The sequence below is a fragment of the Calonectris borealis genome, chromosome 11 (genome assembly GCF_964195595.1).
Source record: "Calonectris borealis chromosome 11, bCalBor7.hap1.2, whole genome shotgun sequence".
Taxonomy (NCBI): domain Eukaryota; kingdom Metazoa; phylum Chordata; class Aves; order Procellariiformes; family Procellariidae; genus Calonectris; species Calonectris borealis.
In genome coordinates this window covers 991,385-1,019,336 of record NC_134322.1, presented here as the reverse complement: position 1 = coordinate 1,019,336, position 27,952 = coordinate 991,385, and the positions used below count along the sequence as shown (strand labels likewise).

General features: G+C 39.4%; 2 protein-coding genes across 3 annotated transcripts in view; one reads left to right on the top strand and one right to left on the bottom strand.

Annotated features, from left to right (window-relative positions):
- Window positions 1–604: 604 nt before the first annotated feature.
- Window positions 605–9,817, bottom strand: CIAO2A (cytosolic iron-sulfur assembly component 2A). 2 transcript variants are annotated; one of them, XR_012675140.1, is made up of 6 exons: window positions 9,578–9,808; window positions 5,811–5,975; window positions 5,233–5,290; window positions 4,015–4,064; window positions 2,164–2,209; window positions 605–1,080 (listed from the first exon to the last, which is right to left on the bottom strand). XR_012675140.1 is itself a non-coding variant. In XM_075159672.1 (5 exons), exons 1-5 carry the CDS (start codon window positions 9,702–9,704, stop codon window positions 983–985), a joined length of 486 nt encoding a protein of 161 aa, XP_075015773.1. In that variant the 5' UTR covers window positions 9,705–9,817; the 3' UTR covers window positions 605–982. The 2 variants fall into 2 exon arrangements, 1 of the variants encoding a protein (XP_075015773.1); XM_075159672.1 differs by lacking the exon at window positions 5,233–5,290 and having other exon boundaries at window positions 9,578–9,817.
- Window positions 9,818–10,543: 726 nt separating this feature from the next.
- SPG11 (SPG11 vesicle trafficking associated, spatacsin) overlaps window positions 10,544–27,952 on the top strand; it is a 35,749-nt gene continuing 18,340 nt past the window's right edge. The window contains exons 1-21 of the mRNA XM_075159673.1: window positions 10,544–10,841; window positions 11,887–12,071; window positions 12,864–13,091; window positions 13,884–14,082; window positions 14,649–14,786; window positions 15,526–15,989; window positions 16,234–16,379; window positions 17,437–17,569; window positions 17,942–18,097; window positions 19,411–19,589; window positions 19,760–19,936; window positions 20,411–20,482; window positions 20,915–21,042; window positions 21,719–21,897; window positions 22,378–22,585; window positions 23,116–23,319; window positions 24,274–24,380; window positions 25,176–25,321; window positions 26,182–26,343; window positions 27,089–27,155; window positions 27,607–27,772. Coding sequence (XP_075015774.1) covers window positions 10,630–10,841; window positions 11,887–12,071; window positions 12,864–13,091; window positions 13,884–14,082; window positions 14,649–14,786; window positions 15,526–15,989; window positions 16,234–16,379; window positions 17,437–17,569; window positions 17,942–18,097; window positions 19,411–19,589; window positions 19,760–19,936; window positions 20,411–20,482; window positions 20,915–21,042; window positions 21,719–21,897; window positions 22,378–22,585; window positions 23,116–23,319; window positions 24,274–24,380; window positions 25,176–25,321; window positions 26,182–26,343; window positions 27,089–27,155; window positions 27,607–27,772 — 3,656 coding nt within the window. The 5' untranslated portion in view covers window positions 10,544–10,629. The remainder of the gene's footprint in view (window positions 10,842–11,886; window positions 12,072–12,863; window positions 13,092–13,883; window positions 14,083–14,648; window positions 14,787–15,525; window positions 15,990–16,233; window positions 16,380–17,436; window positions 17,570–17,941; window positions 18,098–19,410; window positions 19,590–19,759; window positions 19,937–20,410; window positions 20,483–20,914; window positions 21,043–21,718; window positions 21,898–22,377; window positions 22,586–23,115; window positions 23,320–24,273; window positions 24,381–25,175; window positions 25,322–26,181; window positions 26,344–27,088; window positions 27,156–27,606; window positions 27,773–27,952) is intronic.

Genomic DNA, 27,952 nt, shown 5'->3' with positions numbered 1-27,952 from the left:
CTCCGGTGGCTGCATGGCAGATACTGAACACCACTTCCACTGGGAGGACAGCTGAGCGAGAAATATCTGCCCAATTCTTCAGGGAAAGGTAAATCCATGGTCAAATCCACAGCTGCAATGGAAACTAACCCTAGGGAACTTGTAAAACATGTGACAGCTGGCAACATTACAGACGGCCCAGATAAGATTAGCGAGGGAGCAGCAAAAAGAAACAGGACAGTGGGAACCATAGGGATGAAGGGCTGTGGGATTCTCACCTTCCACGCTGCAAGTAAATCATAAGAAAAAGCAGGATCAAACTGGCAAGATCTTGTCCATAGGAAAACTTTACCCCCAGGATAATTATAAAGCAAAACCTGCAGAATCAGAAACATGTACTTACAGAGAAAAAAAGCAAATATTTAGCAGGAATAGTGTCCCAGTAAAAATCTACCTTGTTTAGTCCAGTCCCTTGGTTCCCAGTTCTTTTTCTGAATTCATTTCAGCTTTAATGTGTTTATCAACAACAAAGAAGTTGAATGAAATGTTTCCTTCTCTAACAGAAATCTAAACCTAAGCTTAAAGGAAAAAAAAAAAAGAAAATTTCTGAACTCAGAAAGCGGCATTTCAATACAAGAATCTGTTTTATTTTTTACAGTGCAGTGATTGAAACAATGTAGAAATTTAACTTCCAAAACTGAATTTATATCACAATGTCTATCAGAAGGCAATACATATGTGTTGTTTTGTTTTTAATCATAAAATATTTCTCTGGACACCAGAAATTACAAACTCTTAACACTATACACTTCACTTTATTTTAGAGACTAATTAATCATAATTTAAATCTATCTTATAAACAATTTCTTTTAAAAAATGTGGAAGATAAAAAGAACTCAAGTATTAAACTCAAGGCCTTGATTATTATTAATTTCTTTTTTTTTTAAACAAAGATATTTTACGAAATGTATCAAAAAAGATAACTCTGTGGGTATTATAGCTACTAGTCAGGCTCTGTAACACACTGCTCCACAATTTCACGCAAGTTTGGATTCTCCATCGCAGCTGCTACTCTCTCTTTGTCATTGATTTGCTTGTTGACTGCAAAACATTACATGAAAGGTAAAGTCAGAAGCAGTTTTCAGTGGTACTTTACACATACTGCATCCGCAACATGAGAAATGCTAGATATCATACTGCAGTGAAGATTTTCCAAATCTGGTGAATGGCCAGCTCAAAGACTGAGAAAATGCTGCTGTACAGTAATAGTATATTGTGTCAACTTTCTTTCCAATTTTCTTTTTAGGTGGAAGATGTTATTTGCATAATATCCACAACTGAAATTTGTACAATAGCTGATAAAGCACTGTACAGGCAGCCATTTAAGTTGCACGGCTTAGAACAAGAAGGTTGTGCCAGACACAATAGAAGGACAACAAGACAAGAAGAATATGAGGGTGCTCAAGAGCCAGTAGTGAAAGGACAGAGGATTAATAGGAAATTGAGAACAAAGCAAATGAAAGTCAGCCACAAAAAACCATCAGAAACCAAACATTTTTGTTACTTTTCCAGTTTAGGAAAAGAATGTAAGATGCACTAATAACATGTCTTGAAATCAAACGTGAAATCTGTGACCAATTAGTAGTCCAAGTTCTCCAGGTTCAATTTCTAATCAATTAATCAAAACAACAGATTTTTCCCATACAAATGTGTCTAATGCTTAAAACAAAAAAGCCTGGGACATTGCCTGGACAAAGCTGTTTAAGCCAGTGATTGGCTACAGCTTTGAAAGAATTTTGATGTCCTGCAAGTTTTACTTTAAACATTGACTGAGAAACGTATATTTTTGTTATGATGATGTTAAGATAGCAAGATCAACCAGTCAGGAAGTTCTTCACATTCATTATTCAGCAGCACAGTAGCAACTTCTTTTGTTATAAACACAACTCAACATCTGCAAGAACTAGGAGGGGTTCTTTGTTCAAAAAAAAAGAAACAACGACAACAAGCATATGTTCACAGTACCAATACAGCTTTTGAAACAGCCTCAACTACATGTTTCATTTTAAAGCTTTTAACAGTGTATTCATTTCTGGGAAGGATAGCAAGGTAGAGGAAGAAAAGGACTTCTCAAAAGAACAAACACGCAGTCTAAAGCTGCACGCATTCATAAGCTCTACTTACTGTCTTCTTCAGTGGAATGTGTACCTTCAGATATGTAGATTTCCAGCTAGAGGAGAGATCGTTAATGTTAGATGCATACATCAACAGTTGAACATATTCATTACTGGGAGAAAAAATTGTACAATACACATACAATGCATGTAATTCCTACTTCTAAAAATGTTCACAGACAACAAAAGAGGAGGAACGATGACAAGAGCTGATCTTAGACTTCACTGCAACACGCTCACAAGACAATCTCCTCCCCCATTTCAGAGAGGCCCCAATAACCTCTCTTTAAAATTATGGAGGCATTCATTCCTCATTAATATCAACTGCTCTTGTGAAAAAGTAATTGCAGTTAGGCTACTGGAAACAGAGTGGAGAATTGGCACTGCTTTTCCAACAAGTTCGCTGCAGGCCACAATTCAGGAACAATTTGTTTAAAAGCCACCAGAAATGCAAGTGTCACTTTCACAAGCGAAGCACTCTTCAAAAGACATCCTTAGGAAGAGATTCCTAAGAAGATATTCCTAATAAGTTTTGCTCAATGATAAGAATCACAGATATTCTATTTGAAAATGGTAGTGTAATGCAGTATCTATTTCCTGCATGGGAAAAGATTATAAGACCAGAATCTAAACAGACCTAAATCACCTTCATGCATTTAACAGGCCTGGGAAAAACAACAACAAAAAAACCCTCACGTGTTGAGCTGCACGGAAATCTCATAAAACTGACGTACCAAAGGAAAACCAAGTAAACAAATCCTATGTCTTTTATCTTATCTCACTAAACTAAACCTATTTATTACCATGTGTCCAGCGTAACAAATCACTGTCTACACAATTTTCTAGAAATTAAGTCTCACTTTACACCATTTAACTGGAAAGATGAAGCTAGCAACTATTAAAAACAAAACAACAACAGAAAAAATCAACACTGGAAATCCTAAGCTAATGAATTTATACTTTAAATTATTTCAGGCAAGTTTCTAAAGGCCTATAAAAGGCTATGTTTGTCATTAAAGTTCTACTCTTGGTTCCTGCTAAGACTCAAACAGCTTTCTTTAAGGATACACTAACCCCGTTTCCTATACAGTTTCCTACACTCCAGCAGCGTAGCCAGGGCTGGCCCCTGTTAGGGACAGTATATTGACCAGGTCAGGACCGTATGCCATCTATACAACAATTCCTAAGACACAGGTCATAAAGAGATTCCTCAATGCAGTTCCAGTTTTGAGTGCTGCAGTTCTTCTAAACTCTAACAAACCTGTTCTGAAGTTTTTACTTCCTAGATGATGCCTACATAAAGCAGTGGAACTCCCCTTAACCGTTTCTAACTGACGACAGAGTAGTTCTCCTGCTTTCAGGGCTCGCTCACAGAGGGTTGGTCCACCGGAGACAACTCTCAGATATTCCAAATGGTACAGCAGAGTCAGTAAGTACTAATATTTTATATTTATTATGCTCAGATACATTGAAATATTGCAGAAGGCCAAATTCATTTTCCCCAAGGCAAGAGTATGACTTTGGTTCTGTGTAACACTGGATTTGAAAACACCCTCTCTTCCACCAAGCAAGAACCCAAATGACAGCTGGTGAGGAAATCCCTTGAAACACAGTGTATTTCAGAAGTGCAGCAATAAACGGTCTTTTGTGAAGGAAAGGAAGAACCACAGTTATTCACAGATCCCTCCACGTGCTACACTGTACTGCAACATTCACTCCCTCTATAGGCAAATGACAAGCTTTATAAAGACCCCATCCTTGATCACAGCTTGCACGTTACTTGATCCTGCAGCATACACTCTTCTAAAGACAGCTTGGCATACATTCATGTAGCTTAGAGCTTAAAGAACAGATACTTTACCTTATGTCTAAAAGGCAAACATCTCTGAAGTTTTATTCTTAAACAAAGGCCTGTTTAAACAAAACAGATAAGAGATTTTCTTGTAAAATTCAAGGTTCGAGGTGCATTTTCAGAGAATCCATATTTAACAATCAGAAAACACCAGTATGGTTGACAACGTTCTCCTTTTATATTCTGAGCAGCACAAGCCACAGAGGAGACTAAATAATTTGTGGTTTGACCCTTGGGATGTAGCTTCTCAGTTAAGCTCATACCTGCCTTACAAGGTTAGGAGGTCTCTGGTCTCTAAACACCTTCTAGTAACACTAAATACAAATCCCTCCATTTCCAGCTTTCTTCTATATTTTTGATAGAGCTTCCTGGCTGTCACTGTGGCTGCATCTGTACTGACAAGAATGCTTGTTTTGTTTTCCAACATTTGTTAAAAAATCCAACATAAATTGCTTGAAGAACACAAGCCTGCAATGACTTGGGGGCAATTCAAGCTCATAACTTCACTATTTAATGTCTGACGTACAGACTGAGCAGAGGAGTGTTGTGGTTCACCTTTGGGAGCGAGATCCAAGTTTGGGGACACCCCTACCACGAGCCCATTGCTGTTTCCCCACAAGGCCTGGCTTTGCGATGAGCTACTCACAGACAAAGCCATGCTGCAGCCCCAGTTTGTCCTCAGGCTGAGCCAGTGGTACAGCAATAGAAAACACCCCCCAAAAGAACTACCAGCTTAGATTACTCTGTACAGATAAGGAAGTTCAGAAAAAAAAACTGTGTACTGCCTACATTCTTACATATACTACCCAACTATTTAAACCAGTTACCATAACCCTTTCCTGTAACAGCATGAGGAACTATGCTCCAGAGGTCACACAATATTGATAACGACTGCACAATCAAACAGACATCAAAGACTTGGCTGACATTTAAGTGCTGAGAACATGATTAGCACGAAGTTTAAGATTTGACATGTACATCATTGATCCTCAGGTCTGAGCCCCAACCCACTGACATTCCTAACAGGGTCAAACTATAAATAAATTATTACTGTTTGGCATGCTAATGCTTTACTATCTATAGTTTACTTTCTACATAAAGCTGCAAAGATTTATTTGGGCATAAATACATGTACTACTTCGTTAAATTAAAGACTTATTTTCCCTTAAATCTTTAAAATAGACTGAGAAAACTTAGTATTTATATATAAAGGTAAGAGTTGCTAACCTTGGTACATTTAAACAAATCATTTCAGAGATCTCAGACGTGATTTTTCAGATGTGATCTCACCACAAATAATAGGGAAGAAAAAAAAAGCAAAATAAGCCAGTGTAGATTCTCATTCAACTTAATTGCTTTCAAACTCCTAACAGTCCAGAATTTTTTTTGTATTCTTGGATTGCACGTGGGGTTTTTTGTACATGTGTGGGAATGGAGAACAGCCCATAAGGGAAACAATCATAAAGTTTTAACATTTTTTTTAAATTTAAGAGCTGACAAAATTTTTAATTTAACATTACTAAAATAATTTGGAAAATATAAAGAAGGAATTCTGTACCACTTCCCAGTAGATTTTTGAGCGCTTCTCTTTGAAGAGTTTCCCTAACTTGTTAAAAACAGATGGATGTCCCCACGTTTCTTCTGGTTTTTGTTTGTTTGTATTGCTAGTAGGGTTCTCAAGATTGAATTCCTGGTCAAACTGCTGGCAAAGCAATACTGCATTTTAACTAAGACTGATGTTATTCAGACAACCTAAAATTAACTTTACGCTCATTGTTACAGATTTAATGAAATAGAAATCTTACCAATGAGAGTAGCCAAAGAGCAATGAGGTACTGTTGGTGTAAACCTGATGATAACCAGATATTCATCTTCACCTATCTCATGCACTTCAACACAGCTTTCTGTTACCACTTCCAGTTCTTCTAAAGTATTAGGTTTCTCCGGGTCCCGGATAGTACGGATTATATCTAAAGCAGAAGACAAGTCACCAACAATTAAGTAGCTTTCCTGAATTTAATAAAAGGTACTTTTATTAGAAACCATCTTCCCAGCATTGTTTATTTTGCTCCTCTTCAGCAAAGGTAGAGCTGTAAATATCAGTGATACATTATCTCACAAATTGCTTCAGAACTGGGCAAACTGAGGCAATTATTGTTCACTGTGCACGTATTTTTCACGTTCCAGTTCTAAACTTACTATTATTTTTTACAATCCCATTATAATAAATAGAAATCAAAACATGCCTATTAAAGGATATGTATTACCTTCAGAACTACAGGTCATTTAATGTTAGCCTACCCAAAAGATATACATAGATGTAGTATTTCAGATAGGTTTGCTTGCCTTTCAGTTTTGTCAAAATCTAACTTATTAAAAAGACAAGCCAGATTTGCTTCTCATCATCTTCTCTCCACTTCCCAGCCTTGGCCTCACAGCTAAGATTTTGAAGCCATCTTAGGGAAAGCCAATACAAAAATAATGCACTAATCCATATTTATCTGTATCCATGGTCACTTCCTTAGCTTGTAAAATGTGGAGATCAACTAGTTTTAATACACCTGTATAGAAAATGATAAGCAGCATTGCCTTTTATAGAAGCAACGTGTTCTGGATTAGCTTAAGGAGGTTTCATCGTACAATGAAACAGAATTACATTTATTGTTGCTTTTTCCATAGAGCAAAAGTTTTTAAAGTAATACTCAAAAGCTACAATATTTGGTTATAGGGCACTGAAAAACAACGCACAGAGTATATGAATTGCATAAATTTCTTAAGAGCCTGAAAAAATAAGTCTCTGCATTTCAGTGTATTTGCTGAGTAATGTAGCATAGAAGGAAAGGCAATGAGATCTCTAGCCTATTCACATCTGTGCCACGTACACGGCATAACTTGAAGAGACACTAATTTTGACAGCGAAGGCCAAACCTAGGAAGTTCCCAGCTGTCACCTCTCACTCGCTTCTGCCTTGTATGCAGTTGTTTGCCCCTTAGAAATGCAAGTACAAACATTTCTGGTATAAATAAGGTAACTAAAAGGATACAGGTTAAGATCACTTTAAAAAAACAGGTTAAAAAAAAAGAACGGGGAGGTATTTTTAGCTAGCTGTAGTGATTTTCTTTTTAGTGTAGCCCTACCAATAGCTCCAGTACAATAGCTAACTGTATTGCGAAAGCAAATGGGACACCCGCCTTCACCACGGGTCTTCAGTCTATCTTCAGGTGCAGACAGACCCACCCAGCCCTTAACTTGAGGGCTGCAAAGCTGCTTTCAGTGCGTTCCTGCCATCACGCTGATAGGCCCAGCCTCTCCGCAGGCATCACAGCCATAGTGCAACATGGCACTAATAGTGCTATATTATTTCCAGGCAGGAAGGAAGAAGGCAGCCAGCAGGCAGGAACAGTAGTTCATGTCTGTCTGGACTCCATCCGTGCAGGAATACCCTAAAGTCTCTGACGTGTGAGGGAGGAAAAGACATTTGTACAGTTGTATAAGCTTTCACTCCTGGTACTCACCTCACCTTCTCAAACCTCTCACCCTCCTGCAAGGGCTACTCAAATTGCTCTCAAAACCTAGGTAATCCTTTCAGCAGGGCCGGGAAACACTTGCTGTCCAAAGTAAGTCATATCATAAAACAAAATTTGGGATGAATGAGAGAACTTAGCCCCATTCCCTAGTTTTCAGGGAAGCAGACAATTGCTTGAATCATTCTGAAGCCCCTAGCCTCTGTTTCTCTCTCTACATAAGGATGCGATGCTGCTGAATTACAACCCTAGAAGACACAGTAGATGCCACAAGGCTATTCATTCTGCGTTCCCAAAGAATTGATAACTGCCCCCTCAATTACATTAGGGATCATGATGGTAACAAGCAAACAAACTGCCTAGCTGTATTAGAATGTTTTCCATGAAACAGATTAATAGTCTTATTTGTCAGACCGCTAAAAAGTATTTTCATCTTTTTTCCATTGTTCTGTCTCTAGTATCACTTTTTGCTTAAAGTCTTAGACAACTACAGAAGTCTAGCCAAAGAACCATCTCAATGCAAACAGAAAGACTACTTAAAGAAAATGTTTTTGATCCTACAACATCTAGCCCGATTTGATTTTAAGCAGGGGAATTCTCACTGAAATGACTTTTGGTATTTTATCCGTAAGAATAGAATAGTTCGGTTGGAAGGGACGTACAACGACCATCTAGTCCAACTGAAATTAATTCATATATACATACCACAGAAGTATCTTCACATACACATTTCCTCGTAATTTCTGATACATTTCTTCCTCTATTTTTAAATTTTATCCTCTATGTGAAAAGGCCCACTTAAAGAAGAAATCAATTACTTCACCAAGCAGTGAGAGGAACACTGAAGTTGATTTAGTTCAGCAGTACTTCATGGATGTCTCTGGTCTTTTAAATCTACACAGACAGATGCTTTAGTTCTGCAAAGACCATGCACAAGCATAACCCTACGGATGAACTGAAATCAATGAGACTACTTACATGCTTAAGGTTCATAACTTAAGTTATTACTTAGAGCCACTAATGTTTTAAAGTACCTATATTTAAACATCACTCAAGTTTTAAAATTGAGTTTGTTTGACATTGTTTCCTCTTTTATTCTTTTTAGATAAAACTGTATACAGTACTGCATAGAATCGTCACACTACTCCTAATTGCCTACAGTATAACAGTGCCTCAAAGCTTGACAATGTTTTTGGAATCCTCTAAGATCCTAGATGCAGCATTTCCAGAGGTAAAATGTCTCCATATTTTACAAAAAACTCAGTCATTCAGTAACAGAAATCTCCATTTCGCTGGACTATCTGGCTGACCTTTCTGGAATTACTTGCCTTTCCAGGTGTGTGCAGCTTCTCTTCTGTCTAAGGTGATGAAACACTAAGGTAACTCCCCCCAGCGCAGGGACTGAGCAAGCCCAGCAGCCGTCCAGCCCCCTTCCCACAGGCTCAGGAGCTGGGAAGCAGCCGCACCACGCACCAGCCAAGCGGTGCATTAAGACAGTCCTCTCGCTGCGCTCCGTGCCCAGGACCCTAACAGTGACCATGGCACACGCCCCGTCCCAAGGTCACAGCATCCACCCCACCTCCAGACACAGCCTGGGGCTGGCGGGGTGGTTCGGGAAAGCTAGCAGGCACCCAAGAAGGCCCTCCCCCTTCCCTCGACACCTCCCGGACCCTCCGGCACCCCAAGGGAAACCCCTCCCCACCCCGCAGCCCTGGCAGGGATTCCAGTTCTCAAGTAAGCCCAACAGACTGCCTTCCCGCCCCACACCGAGCAGCCACCCTCACTCCAGCCCCTCAGGGACCCCGCAGGAGCGCTCCCACCCACTCAACCCCAGTTCACAGCCCTCGGCCCCCCACCAGGGCTGGGCAGGGCCTGGCTTCCCCCACCTCACACCCCCAAGGGCACCGCACCGACGGCCCCCAGGGCCGCTCTCAGACCCCCGCCGCACGCTCCCTCCCAACCCCGCTCCACAGCCCCTCACGACCCTCGCCCCCCGGCCCCTCACCCCAGGGGCGACCCTTGAACCCCCACAGCCCCACGACAGTCACCGTAAACCTCGAGCGCCTTCTCCTGCTCCATGGCCTGGTGCCGGGGGGCATGGCAGCCCCTACGCAGCCCGGAGTACCACAGCACCCTGCTCAGCGTGTGCGACAGCAGCCCCAACACCAGCGACATCCTCCCGCTCCGCCATGGGAGAGCGCGAACCGGACCCTCGCGGCCACCGTCCGCCGCCGCCGCCGCCGCCGCCGCCACCAACGGGAAGTTCCTCGCGGGGCGGAGCTAGGAGGCCAAGTCTGGGGGCGGGGTCGAGGTTGCCGATGCCCCACCCAGAGGCGGGGACAGGCTGGTGAGAGCCTGCGGGCAGGGTTATGTTGCGGAGGCCCCGCCCAGGGGGCCGGGCGGGGGCGTGGTTAACCGTTCCCTCAGCGTTGGCGGAATTTTGCTGCTGCGGGGGAGCGGCTGTTCCCGGGGGTCTCAGCGCGCTGCCCAAGGGGGCTCGGCAACCCCGGGCAGCGCTGTGGGCTGTGCCTGGGCTCTGTGGAACTGCCATGGCGCCGGCAGGCCCGTCCGCATACGCAAAAACGCTCCCCGGTCTGCCGGGCTTTTCCCCAAGGAAGCCCACACTTTCCAATTAACGGTAACAACTAAAGGACCATGGGGGAGGGAGCCGTCATGATTTACTTTCCAAGCTAGAGCTGCTAGATTTAATAGGAAGAGGCACGGGTTGGATAATAGGAATTAGGGGTAGGTTTGCTGTACGTTTCGAGCTGCTTCGAACGGCTCAGCTGTCCCAGGTGCTGTGATGAACATAAAGGCCCCCGGAGGCAATCGCCTACCTTGATCTCACCGCCCGCAGGGAGCGAAGGTGGCGGCAGGCCGCTCCCCGCCCGCCGCAGCAGGCCCTCATGAAGACTACAGCTCCCAGCTCGGATTGTCCCCCCGCCCGCCGGCGCAAGGCCGCGGTGCCTGCTGGGAATTGTAGTCGCACCAGGGCACTGGTCAGCGCTGTCAGCTGACCGGAAGGAAAGGCTGCTCCGTCCAAGATGGCGGCGGGCCGGGGTGGCCGTTAGGCCAGGGCTGGCGGCCCTCCCTGAGGAGGATGGACGGGACGAAGCGGGAGCTGCGTGTACTGCTGGCGCCCCTCTCGGGGGAGGCGCAGGGCTCCCTGCGGGACGCAGCCTGGGTCCGGCTGAACAGGGGCCAGGACGCTCTGGGCAGCCTCGTGGTCCCTAGTGGGATCTACCTGGAGTCCCTGGTGCCGGGCGGAGGCGGCCGGGCCCGGGGCAGCGTCCTCCCGGGAGCCTGGGCTGAGTAAGTGGAAGGGGGCGAGCAGGGGAAGGGGAGGCTGGGACGGGTCCTCCGGCGTCGCCGTGCTTTGGTGAGAGGCGCCGGGTGGACCCCAGGGGCTGGGGGCGCTCCCCGAAAGGGAGCAGTCCTGCACAGGCGCGGGCAGGCCCTGAAAGCTGCAGGAGACTGAGGGGGGCTTTCAAATCCTGCCTTGAAATGGGATGCTCTCCACTTAAAATCCCATTGCTGGAGGGAACGTTGATTTATATCTACTCATTTGTTTAGTTGTGGGGGTATTCATTGCAGTATATAAAAAAAAACCAACCAAACAAAAAATTCATCTGGTTTTGTCGAGTTGCTGACTTAAAATTTCATAGTGCCCTGACTGCTTGACTTCCTTGTCTGCTGGTCGGGGCAAGCTCTGGTGCGTGACATTCAGCAATCACAAGATGTTTTTCATCTGCTTTAGTAGCTTTTAATGCTGAGTCAAAACCACAGTCACATTGCAATTCTAAACATCGGCAGTGTCAAGCAATACCAACGCTGTTACAGTGCTCTAGTCTCGTGTTTCACGCTGCACCATCCTAAGTGGCCTTCTAGCTGTTTCCTCTCTGCCTGCTCCCCTCTCCATACGAGAGCAGGTGTGGAGTCAGACACCTGAAGAGTTTCTCAGTCCAAGCAATGGGGAGGCAAAACATATGGAAATGGGCAATATGCTCTGCTTCTCCCTAGCTGGCAGTGCTCGTGTTCCTTGTTCTAGAAGTCCTGAAGCAGAGCATCACTCACGTGGCACGTGTCATGGATGACTAAAGGAAAGAAACACAAGGATAGAAAAACCCTGTATTGAGAGGAAGAGAAATAGGGATTTCTCAAACGCTCTCTTGTCTTGCAGCCTCTGTGAGGGATGAAATATGTTCTAGTATTGGGGAGGAATGGGGTGGCGGCAGAATCTTTACTGCAAAAGATTAAAATTACACTGTCCATCGTTGGTACACTTCCAGAACTGTTTAATGTATGAAATGTGGAAACAAAATAAGGTCAGTAAACACACTGCATGTTGTATCTTCAGCTTCATGTGGGAGAATACAGAAGATGATGATCTACAAGCAGACAAGACAAAAATACTGGCTCTTAGTAAAAGTCATGAACTGTTTGTCTATGAATTCACTATAGAAGATGGAAAATACAACCCAATTCCCCTGCACAGTTGTAAGGAAGATACACTTAAAAAGCTCCTTGAAGTTAAAAACATTAGTGAGTAAATTTCAATGTGTATTCCATATTTGAAATTATAGGTCTAATTCTGCTTCAGCTGGTGAAACAACTCGAGGCAGTAGGACTGAAACTAGGGAAGTGTCAGATAATGTCACATTTATTTAAAGTGATCAGTAGCAGTATTAATGAACTTGAAAAATAATGCAGACATTTCTGTATTCAAAGAAGACATTGTTAGAGGGAATTAAACTGTTGTAGGGTAAGGTGTTTGGATGATAAAAAGTTAAAAATAAACTTTAATAAAACATATTCACGCAACCCTGCTGTCTCAAATTTTCCCTTTAATATTGGAACTGATGGGAAGAAAACAGAGGCAGGGCTTCTCACTAATACTGCAAAGACTAATTATATGTTTAACCTTATGTTCTATGCTTAGCAAACGTAGTGTACAGTTAGAATGCACAGTCTTTGCAGGACCTAGACCTGTGATGTTTTACATGTTCTTAAACAGCCTCCCTTGCTGAAGTATTTTTATTTCCAAAGATTGTAGGTTTTATTTTCAGTGCTGACTGAAGTACTATTTTGTGATGATTTTTTGTGTTCTTCATAGTATTGTCCACTTTAAAAGCCTACACTGTTTTAGGAAACTGTTCTAAAATTAGTGCTCCTGACATAGAAAGTGAGATTTAAAACAAAACAAGCCCCCCCTTCGCCAATCCCAACTTTTATTAAGATGGTAGCAGAGGCAATGAATTTGAGCTGTAATTTTCTTGAGATATCTTTACAAATCAAAAGTATTGCTATAATCCTAAAATATCTTTAAACTTACAGGTCTGTCTTCAGTTTTCTCTTTGAGGATACTGTCTTTTGGAAACAACAAATGCATACTTCTGCTCAATAAGTTTATTGTTGTGCATGTTACCTTTCCTGGAAAAGACTCACCCTTAGAGACATGTGACTGCTTTACCCTTGATTTGCCTCCGCAAGTTTTGGAAAGAATAACAGATACAAACTTCTGCAGGGGGATCCTGTTTCTGTTAGATAGTTCTGGCTGGATTTGTATCCTTTGCAACAGAGACTAGCTCTCGGTGTAAATGATCTGGAAGAACAAAGTCATTTTTCTGTCAGGGTTAAGCAGAAATTTCTTGAAAGAAATTCAAGTGTCTGTTTTGAAGATGCTTTCAATAAAGGGGTTGTGTAGCAAAGTGCTAGTTAATGTAAAAAATGCCATAGTCATGTATCAAATGTAATTTGTCAACATGCCACTGGAAATCTGTTTCACACTGGAGTATGGTTTTCAGCGTTTTTGATATATGGATTTGTGTATAGCAGGCTTAAATCTACTGTCACTAGCCTTTCTTTTCTAATTAGGTCCTTTAGAAATTATCTACAGATATGCAGGGAGTCACAGCTTGGAAACCAGATAGCTGTCTTCTGTGTTCTAATGAACAGGAGCTCAGACCTGTCAGATTTGTTTCACAAGGTGCTCAACTTTAACCTATTCTTCGTCAATTTTTTCTGACATGTATGTAAAAAAATGCAATAAAGTTAGGTTACTTTTTCTTCCTAATTATGTAACTGTCAATATGTTTGTCCCAGTTCACTTCTAAGTGTAAATTAACACTTTTGAGATGGCACAAGTTGCATGTTTGTACAGCACCTAGCACAATTCACTTCTGATCCTAGCTGAGCTTAGAATGCTCTTGTAAAACAAGCAATTCTAAATGTTTTGTTGTGCAGAGATTGGCTTGGACCACAAAGTTAACAGAAATTCATCATCTTCCTCTTCTATGTAATTTCTTGTTTGTTGGACAATCTGAGGCCTGGTGTTTTCTTTGACGCTGTTTAAAGACGTGTTTGACTCTTTTGATGGCGCAAATCTAGCAAACGTCAACGTAGCACTCTGCCAGGGAGATGCGCTGGATGAGGACAGGAGTCCAGCCATCGCATCGCCACTCGCTGCCGTGAAAGTGTCGCATGATCTCAGTGTTGCTGTGATCATCAGTTCTTCCAACTACGCCATCTCTGTAGATCTAAACATGTACTTCAGGTACGTTTGCAGCAGAGTTCCTACATGAAAGTTTTGAGTACAACTAACATTAAAAAGTGCCTGATCTCGGTCCTGTAATAGGTGAGATGCTGTCAGCTTTTTATTTTGAGTTCTGGCTCTGTGGGAGAGTGGAAACTTCATATTTTTTTAAAGATTGTCCATTATTATTTGCTCCAATTTATGCTCTGTCACCTTAACAAATAGAAAAACTTTGTATTGGACTTTATATTTTTTCTAGGAAGATTAAGATACGTGCTGTCAATTAGTGCCAGTGGTGGTTGGTAGCACGTTTTAGAAATACTGCAGCGTATGGGATTGTTAAACTATTCTGATACAACTTTACTGATTTTGCTTGATAAATTAGGACTAGGTTGTAATTTAGAGGTGTTGTCCACCTCAAAGGAAATAGCATCGGGTTTTGATGGCTTGCCTGGATACATTTTTGTGAATGCTATTAATCTGAGAGAAAACTGCTTCGCTCTTAACTCCTGGAGGAGTTAAACATGAAGGAAAAAAGATCTTAAATCATCTGAGGGAGGTGAAATTTAATATTTATTTCTTTACAGACAGTTCCCTGAGCATTTGCTCTGTAAGAGAGATTCTGAAAATCTTCCAGTGAAGCCTCCTGAAGGACTTGATGAGGATGACCTTGCTAGTTCTGACTATAGCATGGAGCTTTTGTCATTGCCTTTCCGCACAGACAGGTACATAATGAAAACACTTTCTAAAACAGGCTGGGTTTTGCCTCCTTTAGATCATTGATTAATAAACTGCTGGTTTTTTTTTTTAATTGTAGTTGTGGCAAGTAAAATCAGCTCACTCTGCTTTAAATTTTTTGAACGTTAGGATGACGTTAGGAAATGGGCCGAGACGACTTTACATATGTCATCGAACAGCTTCCAAATAGTAATTACTGTTTAGGGTGTCACTTTTAGTTTGAACCAGTATTGACAGATTTTTGTATTCCAAATACTTTACAGTTTGTTGCCTGTTTAGCACAGATGAGTGTATGTGGACTTGAAAATATTTTGTGTTCATGTAAAACACTTTAACTGTGTTGTGACCCTTAGTATCAGAGGTGTTAATACTAATAAGTTAATTATAACTTGATGTAAATGTAATAAAGAATTCTGGAATTAATTTCATTCTCTCTTTTTTTTAATTGATGCGGGCATTTTCTGTGAGGAAAAGAAAATTTTCTGCTAAAAATACTCAGCTTCATGTTAGTTGTCAGCTAATGCAGCTGTGATCATTCAACTTGGCTGCAAACAGTATTTAAATAGAAACAAACAAGACATGTTAAGGTTAAAATGCAAGATGCTGCATGGAATCTATAAGCTTAAAATGCATATTATTTAACTGAGAAAACTTTAAAAAATTATTTATCTGCATTGTTCTTGGACTAATACCTGGTATTATAGGTAACTTCTTTCTTCATCCCAGGTCCTGGAAGGCACACTTGTCCTCACTATATGATATAGTAAGGAGAAGAAGACCGGGTTCTCCAGATTTGGGGAATGACTTGAATTTACCGTGGTATCAGTTTTTTACCCATCTCGAAGATCATGATCCTGAAATCTATGAAAATTCTGAGAAGATGGTGGCTTTTGTTCCACGGGCTGTTACATGGGCCCCTTCCAAACCATTACAAAGCGACGGTACAAACCTCAGCAATGCAAGACAGCAATGGAAACAAATCCCTGTAGAAGCACCACAAGAAGTGGTGAAACTGGAGTGTAAATTGGTAACTGGAGTTAAAGCCCTGTTTGTAGTATTAACAAATGACAGAGGATTGACTCTTGCTCTGTGGGATTTTGAGTCGCAAGATGTGACGTATTACCACTTTGGCAAAAATAGTGTTTATGTGGATTGCAGTGAAGAGGTGCCATTATGTATACTTCTGACAGGTGAGGGGTTTTTTTATATAATTGTTCTGATGTAGCCTTCTGATAAAAGCTTTTTTTTTTTTGTAGTGTTCTTTCCTGTCTGCCTAGCTGCTGTTGGCTAATTTCTAATGCATTCTTGCTGAGGTGAAATCCAAATGGAGCCACTGCAGCTTTGCGTCATTATTTTGGAAGAGAGGCAGTAGAAATGTTGCTGTGTAGCAACTTGCTTATATGTTTTTAATTATGGTTTGATTCTTTTATTTAGAGCATGGTCTCTCCTTAGTTCTATTTGGTTTAACTCAAGAAGAGTTTTTGAATAGATTGATGATCTATGGCAGCGCTGGAGTCGTAGATTGTGTTTGTCATCTCAATGGATGGGAACGATGTTCAATTCCGATACATGCGCTAGAGGTAAAGAAATCTGTTTCATGTCTCATAGATAACAAAAATACTTCCTTGAAGTAATGAATGCAGTTTAGCAATGTCAATGGTGTTTTTATACACAATTAAAACTATGCCTCAGTAACCTAGGGGCAAAAAGTAGTGATTTAGTTATTAAATAAGCAAAAAAACCCAGAGTAACCCAAAAGAAGAAATACAGCAACAAAGTTAACACACATTAAAAAAAAAAATTTAAACTAAGCAGTGCTCAAAAATCCCTCATAGTTGGACTCAAAAGCATTTTTGCCAATTTCTGCAGCAGGTTTTGTCCTCTTGCAAAATGTCAAATATTAAAATAAATCCTTGGAACTAGATTTTTGTTTTTATCACACCGCTCTTGTAAAGCCAAGAGGAGAACTTAAAGCTACCAAAGGTTGCTTGGTTTCCCTTAACAATAGGTGATAAAATATTTTTAATGTATCAGACCACAAAACAAATCTCCTTGTGTCTCTGCAGTTTTCCAATGCTCTAGTTCTACTTTTAGATGACAGAGATCCTTGTTTAAAAAAAACATTGTTCCAGAAGTCTGGGACTCAGTAACAGTCTGTCCACACCATCATTCGGTACACTGTCAGTCTATGTTTTCAGTTGTGTTTGGAGGGAGGGAGCTTGGATGAAGACATTTGGTAGGGTTCTTTTGGTTTTATTTGAAGGGTGTGATGGAAAGTGAATTGATGGGGGGGAGGGTCATGGCAATTTTCAATTGCTGTAAGCTTATTCAGAGCCCTGATTCTCACAGTACTTACTTTATATCCCAAATCAAACTCTATAATAAATTGCTGAATTAACATTTTGTCTCTGAAGATACGGGGCAGGGTTTCTGCAAAGCCTATTAAAGGAGCACGGCAGGTGCTGAACAGGTCACTGTGTTATTTCAGGCTACAGGTGTTGCACACATAGTTTAAATCTCTTCTTTTTTTCTGCATGTATACTTTGTCACTGAGTATGAAGTAAAAATACTAGCAGTAAGCGTACGGTACATATTTTTAGAATACATGCATAATTATTCTACTGCATGTTTGTCTAGGCAGGTTTGGAAAATCGTCAACTAGACACAGTAGACTTATTTTTAAAAAGCAAAGAAAGTCTTTTCAATCTGTCTGCACCCTGCTCTGGACCTGAACAGTCTGCTGATAGTGCATCCCAGTCTTACCTGAAAAGTAAGTGAAATACTTTCAGCTACACGGAGGTTTAAATTTAATTGTCTTTCTGTTTATGGCTATGTGTTTATAAAAACAGATTGAATTGCCTGTGCTCTTGTGTGTTTGGATGATGCTGTATTGCAACTTCTCTACTTCTGGAAAAAGAGAGAAACGGTGCATAATGTGTGGGTTTTTTAGTTGTTGTTCTGATATTGGCATGCGTATTATAAGCATTTTGATGTGAAGGCGAAGCATGTTACATATATTGTTTGACACATTTTAGAAGATTTCTGTGGCATACCTTTATGACTTTTAACTTAAATTTTAAATTTATGTGATCAGTCATATGGTAGAATGCAGATGTGTTAACTTTTTATGTAAATGTTGCAGATTTGGAAGAGCTGAGGCCAGCTTTAAACTTGCTTTGCTCAGCGATCAAAGAAAATGATATGGAACCTCACAGTAAACACTTTTCTGAGCAGCTGCTAAACCTCACGTTGACTTTCCTTAACAAGCAACTTGAAGGAATTTTTGTGCACACAGAGGGTAAGATTATTCATTTTGAGTCATATGTAGTAACGTAATATGTCATTGCTTAGGTAAGTAAGAACAACTAATTTTTTTAATTAAAAGCCTAAATTTGCCTAGAGTTAACAAAAAACGTGCTAGAGTTAAGTGAATGAAAGATGTTATTTAAGGGGAAACATGAGAAATTAATCTGAATACAGTATCTGTGTTAGCCCAGACAACTATGATCAGGCTCTCAGATAGACAGGATACTGTCAGCAGAATCGTTTTGGGATGCATAAGAACAGCAGAATGGGACTTTCAAGTATTGCTGGATGCTTGATGGTAGTGCAGTTAAACAGCTTGAGTTTAGCCCTCAGCTGCTTGTTCTTTTCTCAATGCCACCACTTGAAATATTGTGGCACAAATATTTATGTGCCTGTGGAATGGAATAGTCTAGTTTAAGAAACTGATACAGCTGAAAAAATAGCCTACCAGGTTATTTTTTATCTGGAGCACTTCCCAGTCTGATTTACTGTGTGGCAACACAGTCGCGCATCCCAGTATAACCCGAGGGGGGGCACAGAAGCAAGAAACGGTGTCTGATGGGGGATGACTGGATGTGGCAGTGCATGACTGCTTGTGCTGGCACAGTTGCTGAAATGTTGCTCTTTGAACTACAGCCTAAAAGGTACCAGAATAGAGTAACAGCTGGTGTACTAGTGAAGTATTAAAATGACATAATTCCAGAGGACAATTTTGTTTTGCTAGAGAAAATTATGGAGAGAGGGGTGACATGTCCCAACATACAGTGTGCTGTCCTGCTGCTTGGGTCTGAATTGCTGTCTCAGTGATGCTTTTTAGTCTGTGGACCAACAGGCTATACATGTTAAAGCAGAACTGAATTCTTCTGATAGTAAAAGGTGCAGACCATTAACTGTTGTTCTTAATCATTTTTTCTACATGATTTTTAGTAGTCTTTGTTTCTTACTACATGAAAGTTACGTTTAAAAGTCCCTGCATTTTAAATGGAATTATCTGACTAATAATTGGTTGGATTAGTAACAACTTTCAGTTCTCATTTACTTGTCCCTGAAGGGGAAAACACATCACTGAGGACAGGGGGACCTCTCTGGAGCACTGGTAGGATTGTGACTGTATCCTGACAGTAGGCTGATAGTGATGGACGGCATCAGTACCTGTACAGGTCAAATTGCAATACAGAGCTGATGTGCCCTTTCCTCTGAGGCGTGTTCCGTTTATTAGTCAGGAGAATACATTCAACATTGCTAAGATTAAAAATGCTGTATTGTTCATTTCTGTTTTACTGATCTCTTGGATGCTCTTGACAGAACCTGATGAATTCCTGCAGAAAGGTGCGGATATTTTAGCTGATTACATTATTAAACTTAGAAAATTCCTGAGAAAATATCCTCAACCACAAATAAATACGGTACACACAGGAAGTGATCTTGCTGAAGACCTACCTGCATTAGAAGAAAGCCACGTGTGGGAAAAACTGACACCAGAGGTAAAAATGAGTAATCCATTTTTTACTATTCTTATTAAATATATTTAAGGAAATTATTAATATGGAAATGTCTTTAAACTGTTGGGGAAAAAAATCAATATAGGGATTATAAAGATAGTAACACTGAAGATCAATGACATCAGTTTGTTCCATTTTTTTCCCCCTGTTAGGAAGTCATTGCAGAGGCCATCTTAAGCAACAAAATGCCAGAGGCCCAGACCTTCTTCCGAATGCATCAGCATCCTGCTCAAAGTCTTCAAGAATTTATTCAGACAGGTTTGAATCTGGTCTATGACCGTCTTCTGAAGGACAATACCAGAGAGGCCTCAGAACTTTTAAGAAATATGGTGAGATGTGGTCAGTAAGCATGCTGATAGTTCTTAACACTTCTTTATGATTAACAAAATAAATGAATGCTTAGAGTATGGGGAGCATTTAGATGTCTTATGGATGTATTGATTCTACCACATACATGTATTACAATGAAAATGAACTTGTTTTAAAGAACTGCCTTGATCACTAATGCCTTCAGAATGCTGAGGGAGTCTATTTATGAATGTGTATTGACTGATGTCACGATCAGCAAAGTGTAAAGCTGATTCTGGCAAGTCAGGTATTAAAGGGTACACGTTTTATATCCAGACATGCTGGAGGCATGACGCAGATCACTGGGTTATTATGACATCTTTAGTAACAGGCGAAGCAAATATCACAAGCATGCTTGTGAAAGATTGTGTGCTTTGGAAAGAAAGCATTTATTCTATCAATGTACAGCTGCATTTGTACAGTTTGCATACAATGAGTATCTTCTTTTTTGCTAGGGCTTTGATGTGAAGGAGGAATTGCATAAGATATGTTTCTACACGGTTGATAAACATGTACGAGATCTGTTGGTAAGTGTAGAAAAGGCTTTTTTTGTCTAGCTGATGTTCTCAGGTCTGAAGTTTGATGTGTATTTATGCTGAGAGAAAACATTGTATTGAACAAACTTTCCGAATGGGAACAAACAGGTTTTGTCCCTGCATCCTTGCAATGTAGTTGCTGAAACATGTAATTGACATGCCAATGTTCTTTTGTATTTGCAGTTAAAGTAAAAATCACTTAAAATGTCATTTCTTTGTTCTGGCTCTGATATAGTTCTCATCTGCTTGCACACAGTATGAAGTCCTGGCCCTCTTGTGATTTAAGTGTATTGACCTCAATGCTTCCAGCATTTTTTCCTACAATTGATTAACTCTTTACACTTGCAGGATCGTTTACAACTTTAATATATTATAAGTAGATAAAAATTATAATTGGAGGTAATACTTTAATTTGAATTAAAGGTGAAAGTTTTACGAGAAGAAAATTATTTTTCTGAAAAAGAGAAGAAAATGATAGACTTTGTGCATCAGGTTGAAAGCTTTTACTCGGAATCCTTCCAAGAAAATAAAGAGATTCAATCTCTTTCCAGGTAATGTGGGTTATCAGTTTTAATTATTAATTAATTATGTTAATAGGATTTAAAATACACTGGCTTCTACATTCCGTATGATTTAATGCACTAACAAATACAGTCTTCTGTAATTTCATTAGTTTCACACTGGTCTTAATTTGTAGAAGTAAGGGTCAGTGTGGGAACTGATTACTTTTCTCATTAATGTAACAATTGCTGTCATGTTCTTTCCAGACTAAATCATGACGTACTATTGTCAGTGTAACAGAGTTGTTCTGTTCATGTCATCATCACTATAAATGAAGTATTTTTAATAACAAATGATATTATTAGAATTATTAATCAAATGAAACGTTCAGATGGAATGTTTGCTCTATTTTTGATATATGATATCCATAATATAGCAAACTAAAGTAATCTAGAAAAATAATTTTACAGTTACATAATTGTAAAAATGTTACGATGCTTATCATTTGCTATGTCAGTTTTAGAAAAATGAGGTAATTCTTTGCTCATTGCTCTCATATGCACTCTCAAACTTTTAGCTGAAGTAAGTCCCTCTGTCGCTTCCAGAACTCTCTTCAAAATGGACTAGCAAAATTTGTTGACCCTTTCATCATCTTCTATTTGTTAGATTGTGGACTGTTTTTTAAAAGAGTATTAGAAAACGTCCTAATGCAATACTTCATTGCAGTTTCAAGAACTGGAGAAAGGAACAAGACCTTTCCAGACACACAGCTGTTCTAGACTCGTTGTTGAATTGTGACAGACGTCAGGTTCACGGTAGGAGAGTCAGAGTGATGTTTAACTGGGCTCAGTGGTGGGATGAGCTTATTCAGGAGATGATTATTCTCGCCAGAAAACCACGCCAAGGCAAGTATTCTGGTACTAAGGACTTAAAAGAAATTGTGCATTAAAAATCTGTCTTTGACGTAGTATATTGCAATTGTGTAGGAGTGGCATTGATATAATTACAGTTGTGTGCTACCACAGTAGGTCACTTACTTTTTTGTCAGTGAAAATGGGTAAACAATGTGTTTTCATCCTGTTGCGTTCTGGCAGGGATCTTGTCATTTTCCTGTGATTTGGAACTAGCTGAAAGGGACTTGTCTAATGCATGGCCACTTGTTGTAAATGTCATACTCTGCTACGTTCTGTAAAGCTCATTACACTGTCGTATTACATTTGGCTTTTCCAACATAAAGCTCTAGCAAGCTGTAACAGTATACTTAATCTCAGCATCATATTTGCAACTGTTCATTAAAAATATGTACATGTATAAAAAAATGTCGGCATTTCCCAAAGTAGTGTGTGTTTGTGCTGGTTTCATCAGTTTGCCTTTTTGAAACACAGAACTCAAGAGATGTAATCCTGAGGTTCTTTGGATGCACTTGACAGCCCAGCATGATTGGCTTAATATTTGTTCATGGATTGAAGAATCTGAGCCCAGCCAGACTTTGTGTGGACAAGCTAACTGGCCCCCTCTTACTCCAGACATTATTGACCGGAACATGCTATGTAGTAGCTATATGAGAAATGATATATTAAACAAGCTGGCTAGGTATGTGCCCTTAATGCATTATACTAACTTTCTATCTTATGTGAAGCCAAAATCAGATAGTTATAGAAGTACCTGTTAATAAAATCTTTGATGCATATTAATTTTTATATTGTATTTAATGCCCTTTTTTGAAACAGCACAAATCCATTAATAAATTTAATTTTAGTCTTGTACTTGCACTTTCCGTTACCTGAAAACAGTAAGAAACATGAGAGCAACAGAAATCCTCTATCAGCCCTTCAATCTTTCATAATGATTATATTCCTGATGCCGATTTTAATGCAAGGGAGACAATTCTAAACACACAGCATTTCACTCCTCACACCTTGTTCCCTGCAGTGAACTGTAGTAACTAAGATATTGTTTGAGCACTATCAAACACTTTTTGGCATGTGTTGTTTGCCTCAGTAGTGAAGTAATCCCCTAGAAGGAAAGGTCTGCTTTATAATTTTGAACTGAAAACACGCTTCAGAACTTCCTAAAGAGATGACTGTCTAATCAGTGTGTATGCTTTTTCTTTTTTCTGATAGAAATGGAATTTTTGTCTGTTCTGAGTTGGAAGATTTTGAACTTCTGCTCCAAAGACTGTCTTACCTTGGGGGAGTACTGCAAAATCCTCACCCTGTTCCAAAATGCAATGCTGCAAGTGGTTTGGACTTCCATGCTCGTTTTGTCCTTCACTGTTTAGAACATAATTTGCAGTATCTGTTATACACTTACTTAGACTATTACAGGTATGAATGCTTTTCATCCCTCAAAACTCATGCAGATTTAAATAATGAAACACAATTTTAATAGTTGGCCGTAAGAGTTTTCCTCGGCCCTTGCCGTTTGGTGAGAAAGACTGCTTGGGTCACAACAGTGTCATTTAATGAAAAACTGTGGGGCAGTGTGTTAGGTTTCTTGCTGTATTTTGAAGCTTTATTCAGGTTGTCTTGTCAAGATTAATTTGTGTGTCAATCATCAAAGGAAACGATTATAGTTGTAATTAGGATAATGTTATAAGCAAGACAATCTTAAATGAACCAAAACAACTTGTTCTTGAGAAACTCTCTCACTTGAGCACAAGTGTGAGTTCATTCTTGATACATTCACAAATAAAGAAATTGCTGGTTTCCATCTAAATTAGGAGTAGTTGGGATTTGAAGGAGAAAGGAATATTAGGTATTGGAACTATATGAATACTTTCCACTTAATGAATACTTTGCAATTAAAATTTCTTAGCTGTAACTCCAATCTAGCAGTGTAATTATTAAGAAGGTAAAAGTGGACCAGAGAAAAGTCAACAAATCTTTTTTTGGTTTTTTTTGAGGTTTTTATTTTTTGTATAATCAATTTTAGATTGCATAAAATATTTAGACTATGCAGAGTGGTATTTGTGAAGCAAGTCCCTTCTTTGGAAAGCGTTTGGGGTTGTCAGGTCTGGAAACTATTACTTTGATTTACAGAAGCAAGCAAGCACAGAAACATAATCTTAAAGAAGGTAACTGTGAGAGATTCCGTATCAGCTAAAGCTGTACGTCTTGTAGAGATGGGTGATGTGATTTGACTCCTTCATAAGAATGGATGAAATAAGTCACTGTAGCACCAAGTGAAATGCTCTTAATTTTTAATGCAGTGTGATATTGGGGCAGGGGATGGTTACAAATACTGTATTTTCACTGTCCTGCTACTCATTTTATTTCCAGTTTAACGCCTTCAAATTGCCCTATTTTGGATTACAAGGAATTGCATGAAGCGCATCCCTGGTTTGAATTCCTCGTGCAGTGTCGAGGGGTTGCCAGTAGTCCCCGAGGTAGGAGTCTGGCCTCCCTCAGCAGGTGGTCCGACGTTTATGCTGCTAGCTGAGCACTGGGCACAGCTGGGCGTAGTTCTCTGCTCTGCTGCAAACTTTGTTTTTTACCGTGGCAAATCATTTACACGTGCATCAGTTCCTCATCTCTAAAGTGTGGATTATAATTCCTACTTAAAGTGCACATAATGATTTGGAGGCTGTAGATATATCAGAATTGTTTTGTATATGATCATCATTGCCTCCAATTTGATTATATTCCTAACAGGTTGAGCAGAAGGAGAATTCATAAGAAAATGCATATACTATTAAAACTAAAGCTTCCTCTAGTTCTTGTGGTGCATTTTGACTTCTTTGCCCCTTGGATTATGTGTTTGCTTTTTTTTTTTAGATACCGTCATTAAAAATCAGTAGAATTTGTGCCCTTAACTCAATTCACTTTTTTTTAAAACATTTCATCTTTTGTAGAGTCACACGTTAACAAATGATAAAAATAAGTCCAAGTGAAGCTTTTTCAGAAAGTGTGGTCAGGATAGGATAAAGAATTGAACCAATACAATGCTAAACTGTGGGACTCAATCCAAATCAATCTGTGTAGGTAAAACTGTGATTTGAAATCGGGGAAAGCTTGGTAAAATTTAGAACAGCTTATCTGTATTTATAAGTAAATTGAGAAAAAGTCACTATTAACAAAAAATAGAAAATTCAGCTTTTTTCATAGTTGCAGAACAGTTCTAATGCATGAGTTAATAATTTAGTATGGGTTTTGAAATTAATTCTCACTTTTTTTCTTTTAAGATCCAAAGATGATTTTTCAGGCTAGTCTGGCAAATGCTCAGATCGTGATTCCTAGTAATCAAGCCAGTGTGAGTAGCATGCTGCTGGAAGGACATACACTATTAGCACTTGCTACTACAATGTATGCACCTGGAGGTATTGATCAGGTACTGTGTGCAACAAATTATTGATAAGCTTTTGGAGAAGTTCTCATATGGTGTTGAAAACGCAAAGGAATACATTAATAAAAATAAATATACTAATGCCATCATATAATTTCTTCTCATCTAAAATTCTGGGTTTGGTGTTCCGTGTTTCAGTGTTAGTTGACCAAATGAAGTAAGTAGAGTGATTCAAGGTTACATGGTTTAGAAATAGCAAGCCACAGTGGCTGTGAGTTGGAGTCTTTAATTCCTTCATAACAGTTACAGCTGAGAGTGTTTATAGACATTTGTGTTCCTCAAGTAGTTTTAGTTTGCAAAAATATTTTCAATAAAACTCCTTAAATGGTGTGCATGTATTCGTTAGACAACTATCCCCTTTTGTAGTCATTTGTAGTTTTTAAGTAAATGAAGCAATGGTAACTGGACTGCGTTTCTGCTAGGTATTATTTAGCTTCCATATTTTTATTTTTAAAGGCTGAAAATCTGGGCACATATCAAAAACTTCAGCTTACTGGTTACATTGTGTTAACCATTTGCATGGTGCTTTAGCGATCAAAAAGCACATTATAAACAATTATACTTTTAAAAGAAAAACGCTCGGTGCATCACATGTTGGAACAGAATTTATTTATACAGATAGCTTTTTGATACATAGCACAGTAACCTAAAACATCAGGTACTGTTGAAGATATGTCTAATATAACTTAAAAGGATTTTCCAGGAAAAAATGATACTTTCTCTGTTGTCACCATATGTCAAATTCCCATGAGGTAGTTTGTTTGGCACATTCAAAGATTGTTTTATTATTATCTTAATGCAGCGTCGTCTTTCTAATGAAATAATTTTGCTTCCTTGCAATGTAGGTTCTTCAGAATGAAGATATGGAAAAACCTCTAAAGAAAGTTGATCCACAGCTCTTAAAAATGGCATTGACTCCTTACCCCAAACTCAAAGCTGCTCTCTTTCCCCCATGTACTTCTCATGGAATTTTGCCACCTGACATCTCTCTTTACCATCTTGTCCAGGTATACAAAATGCTTCTCGGTAGTGCTTTTTCGCAGAACAAAAGTAAACTAAGAGAAGCTTGTTTTTAGCTAAAGCCTGGAGGGTGGGGACCATATGTTGGAATCCTTAATTTGGAGCTAAAGTTTATAGCTTCGTTTTGAACAGTTTTTTAAAATGGTATCTAAATATTTTGAGTCTGGCTTCCCCCCGCCCCCCAGACATGTAAAGACATCTGCAGTGTTTAACTTCAGCAGTCCTGGAATGTCAGAGAAGTGATATTCTTGCAGTGTTCAGTGGGCAGGTTGTTTAGTCTTAGAAAAATTAAAATGTTTTTAATTGTCTAAGGAAAGTTGAAATTTATAATTAAAGGATAGTGTCTCGTGGAACGTCATGATGCATTTCTGGGCAAATGTCTGTCTTCAGATCTATGGTACGAGATAAACTTGGAAGAAATGCTACAAATTATTGATTATAAGGAAAGTGTTAACTTTGCGAAGATCACAGTTTAGCAAAATAGTTAAGCATGTTCTTTCCCTATTTTCTTAGACCAAAGTCTAAGCCTTTCCTTGCACTTGTTTGCATTCTGATCCTACGGCGTAGATAAATATGTACCTTTGAGAGAGAACTGCACAAGATACATCACTGCTTGATAGCAGCACAGGCCATTCCTGACTGTCTGCTACTATAGCTCCCTAAATATTCTATAGTCTGGTCTGATGTGAAAATCTTAAGCTGTCTCAATATATTTTGATTTTAATCTTTCAGTCATTAGTGCCCTTTGATCCCACTAAATTATTTGGCTGGCAGTCAACAAATACTCTTGCTGTATCAGGTATGTTACTTGCAAGTTTTGTATGCTTTTCTAGCCTGAGCACCTAGGATAAAATACCTTCCAGTGGAATGATTTGGCACATAAACTTACTCAAAAAGCCATTTCTTCACAAAAAAAAAAGTGTAGTTTACTAAAATTTTGTTTTGAAATCAAATCCTAGATAGGTTACCTTTTTCCATTAAGCTCTTCACAGACAGAATTTTTTCTAAATGTATTGTGGGATAGAAAAGCAGTATTTTCTTTTAAAAGCAAGTTGAGGGCCTAAGAAGTGATACAGAGTTCTGATTTTACAGCAAGAATTGAATTTCAGTGGGGTTTGGGTATGCTGAGATTTGGATTAGAACAAGAGGAGAGATAGCTGATTGTCATCTCATGTTTTGTGGCTGAAAGCCATTTTCTATGTTTAAGTCAACTGTTTATCAGCTCATAAAAATGATGATATTCTTTCTAGATGCATCAAGTGACTTTCCTCATTTTTCATCCCCTGAACTGGTGAACAAATATGCTATAATGGAACGACTGGATTTTTTGTACTATTTGCACCATGGACGTCCATCATTTGCTTTTGGTACATTTTTGGTCCAGCAGTTAGTAAAGAGCAAATCCCCCAAACAGTTGTAAGTCTTCTCAAAAGTGACAGTTGGATAATTCTTTTGAAGTTACAGTCTAGCACATGGAGTAACATTAATCGTCCCCAATAGCAAATAACCAGTGTGCATTGCATCACTTGAAATTTTAGGTGTCCTAGGAGTCTATTCAGTCCTGCCTCGAGTAGGGTAGAAATAAAATATCACCTA

What these genes read in the sequence shown, in the direction of transcription:
- CIAO2A (XM_075159672.1), bottom strand. Translation starts at nt 9,704, where the DNA reads ATGTCGCTGGTGTTGGGGCTGCTGTCGCACACGCTGAGCAGGGTGCTG. An exon ending in GAAGGCGCTCGAGGTTTACG is followed by an intron (nt 5,976 to 9,577) that starts GTGACTGTCGTG and finishes CTTCTGCTTTAG; the next exon opens with ATATAATCCGTACTATCCGG. An exon ending in CTCTTTGGCTACTCTCATTG is followed by an intron (nt 4,065 to 5,810) that starts GTAAGATTTCTA and finishes TTGTTTAAACAG; the next exon opens with GCCTTTGTTTAAGAATAAAA.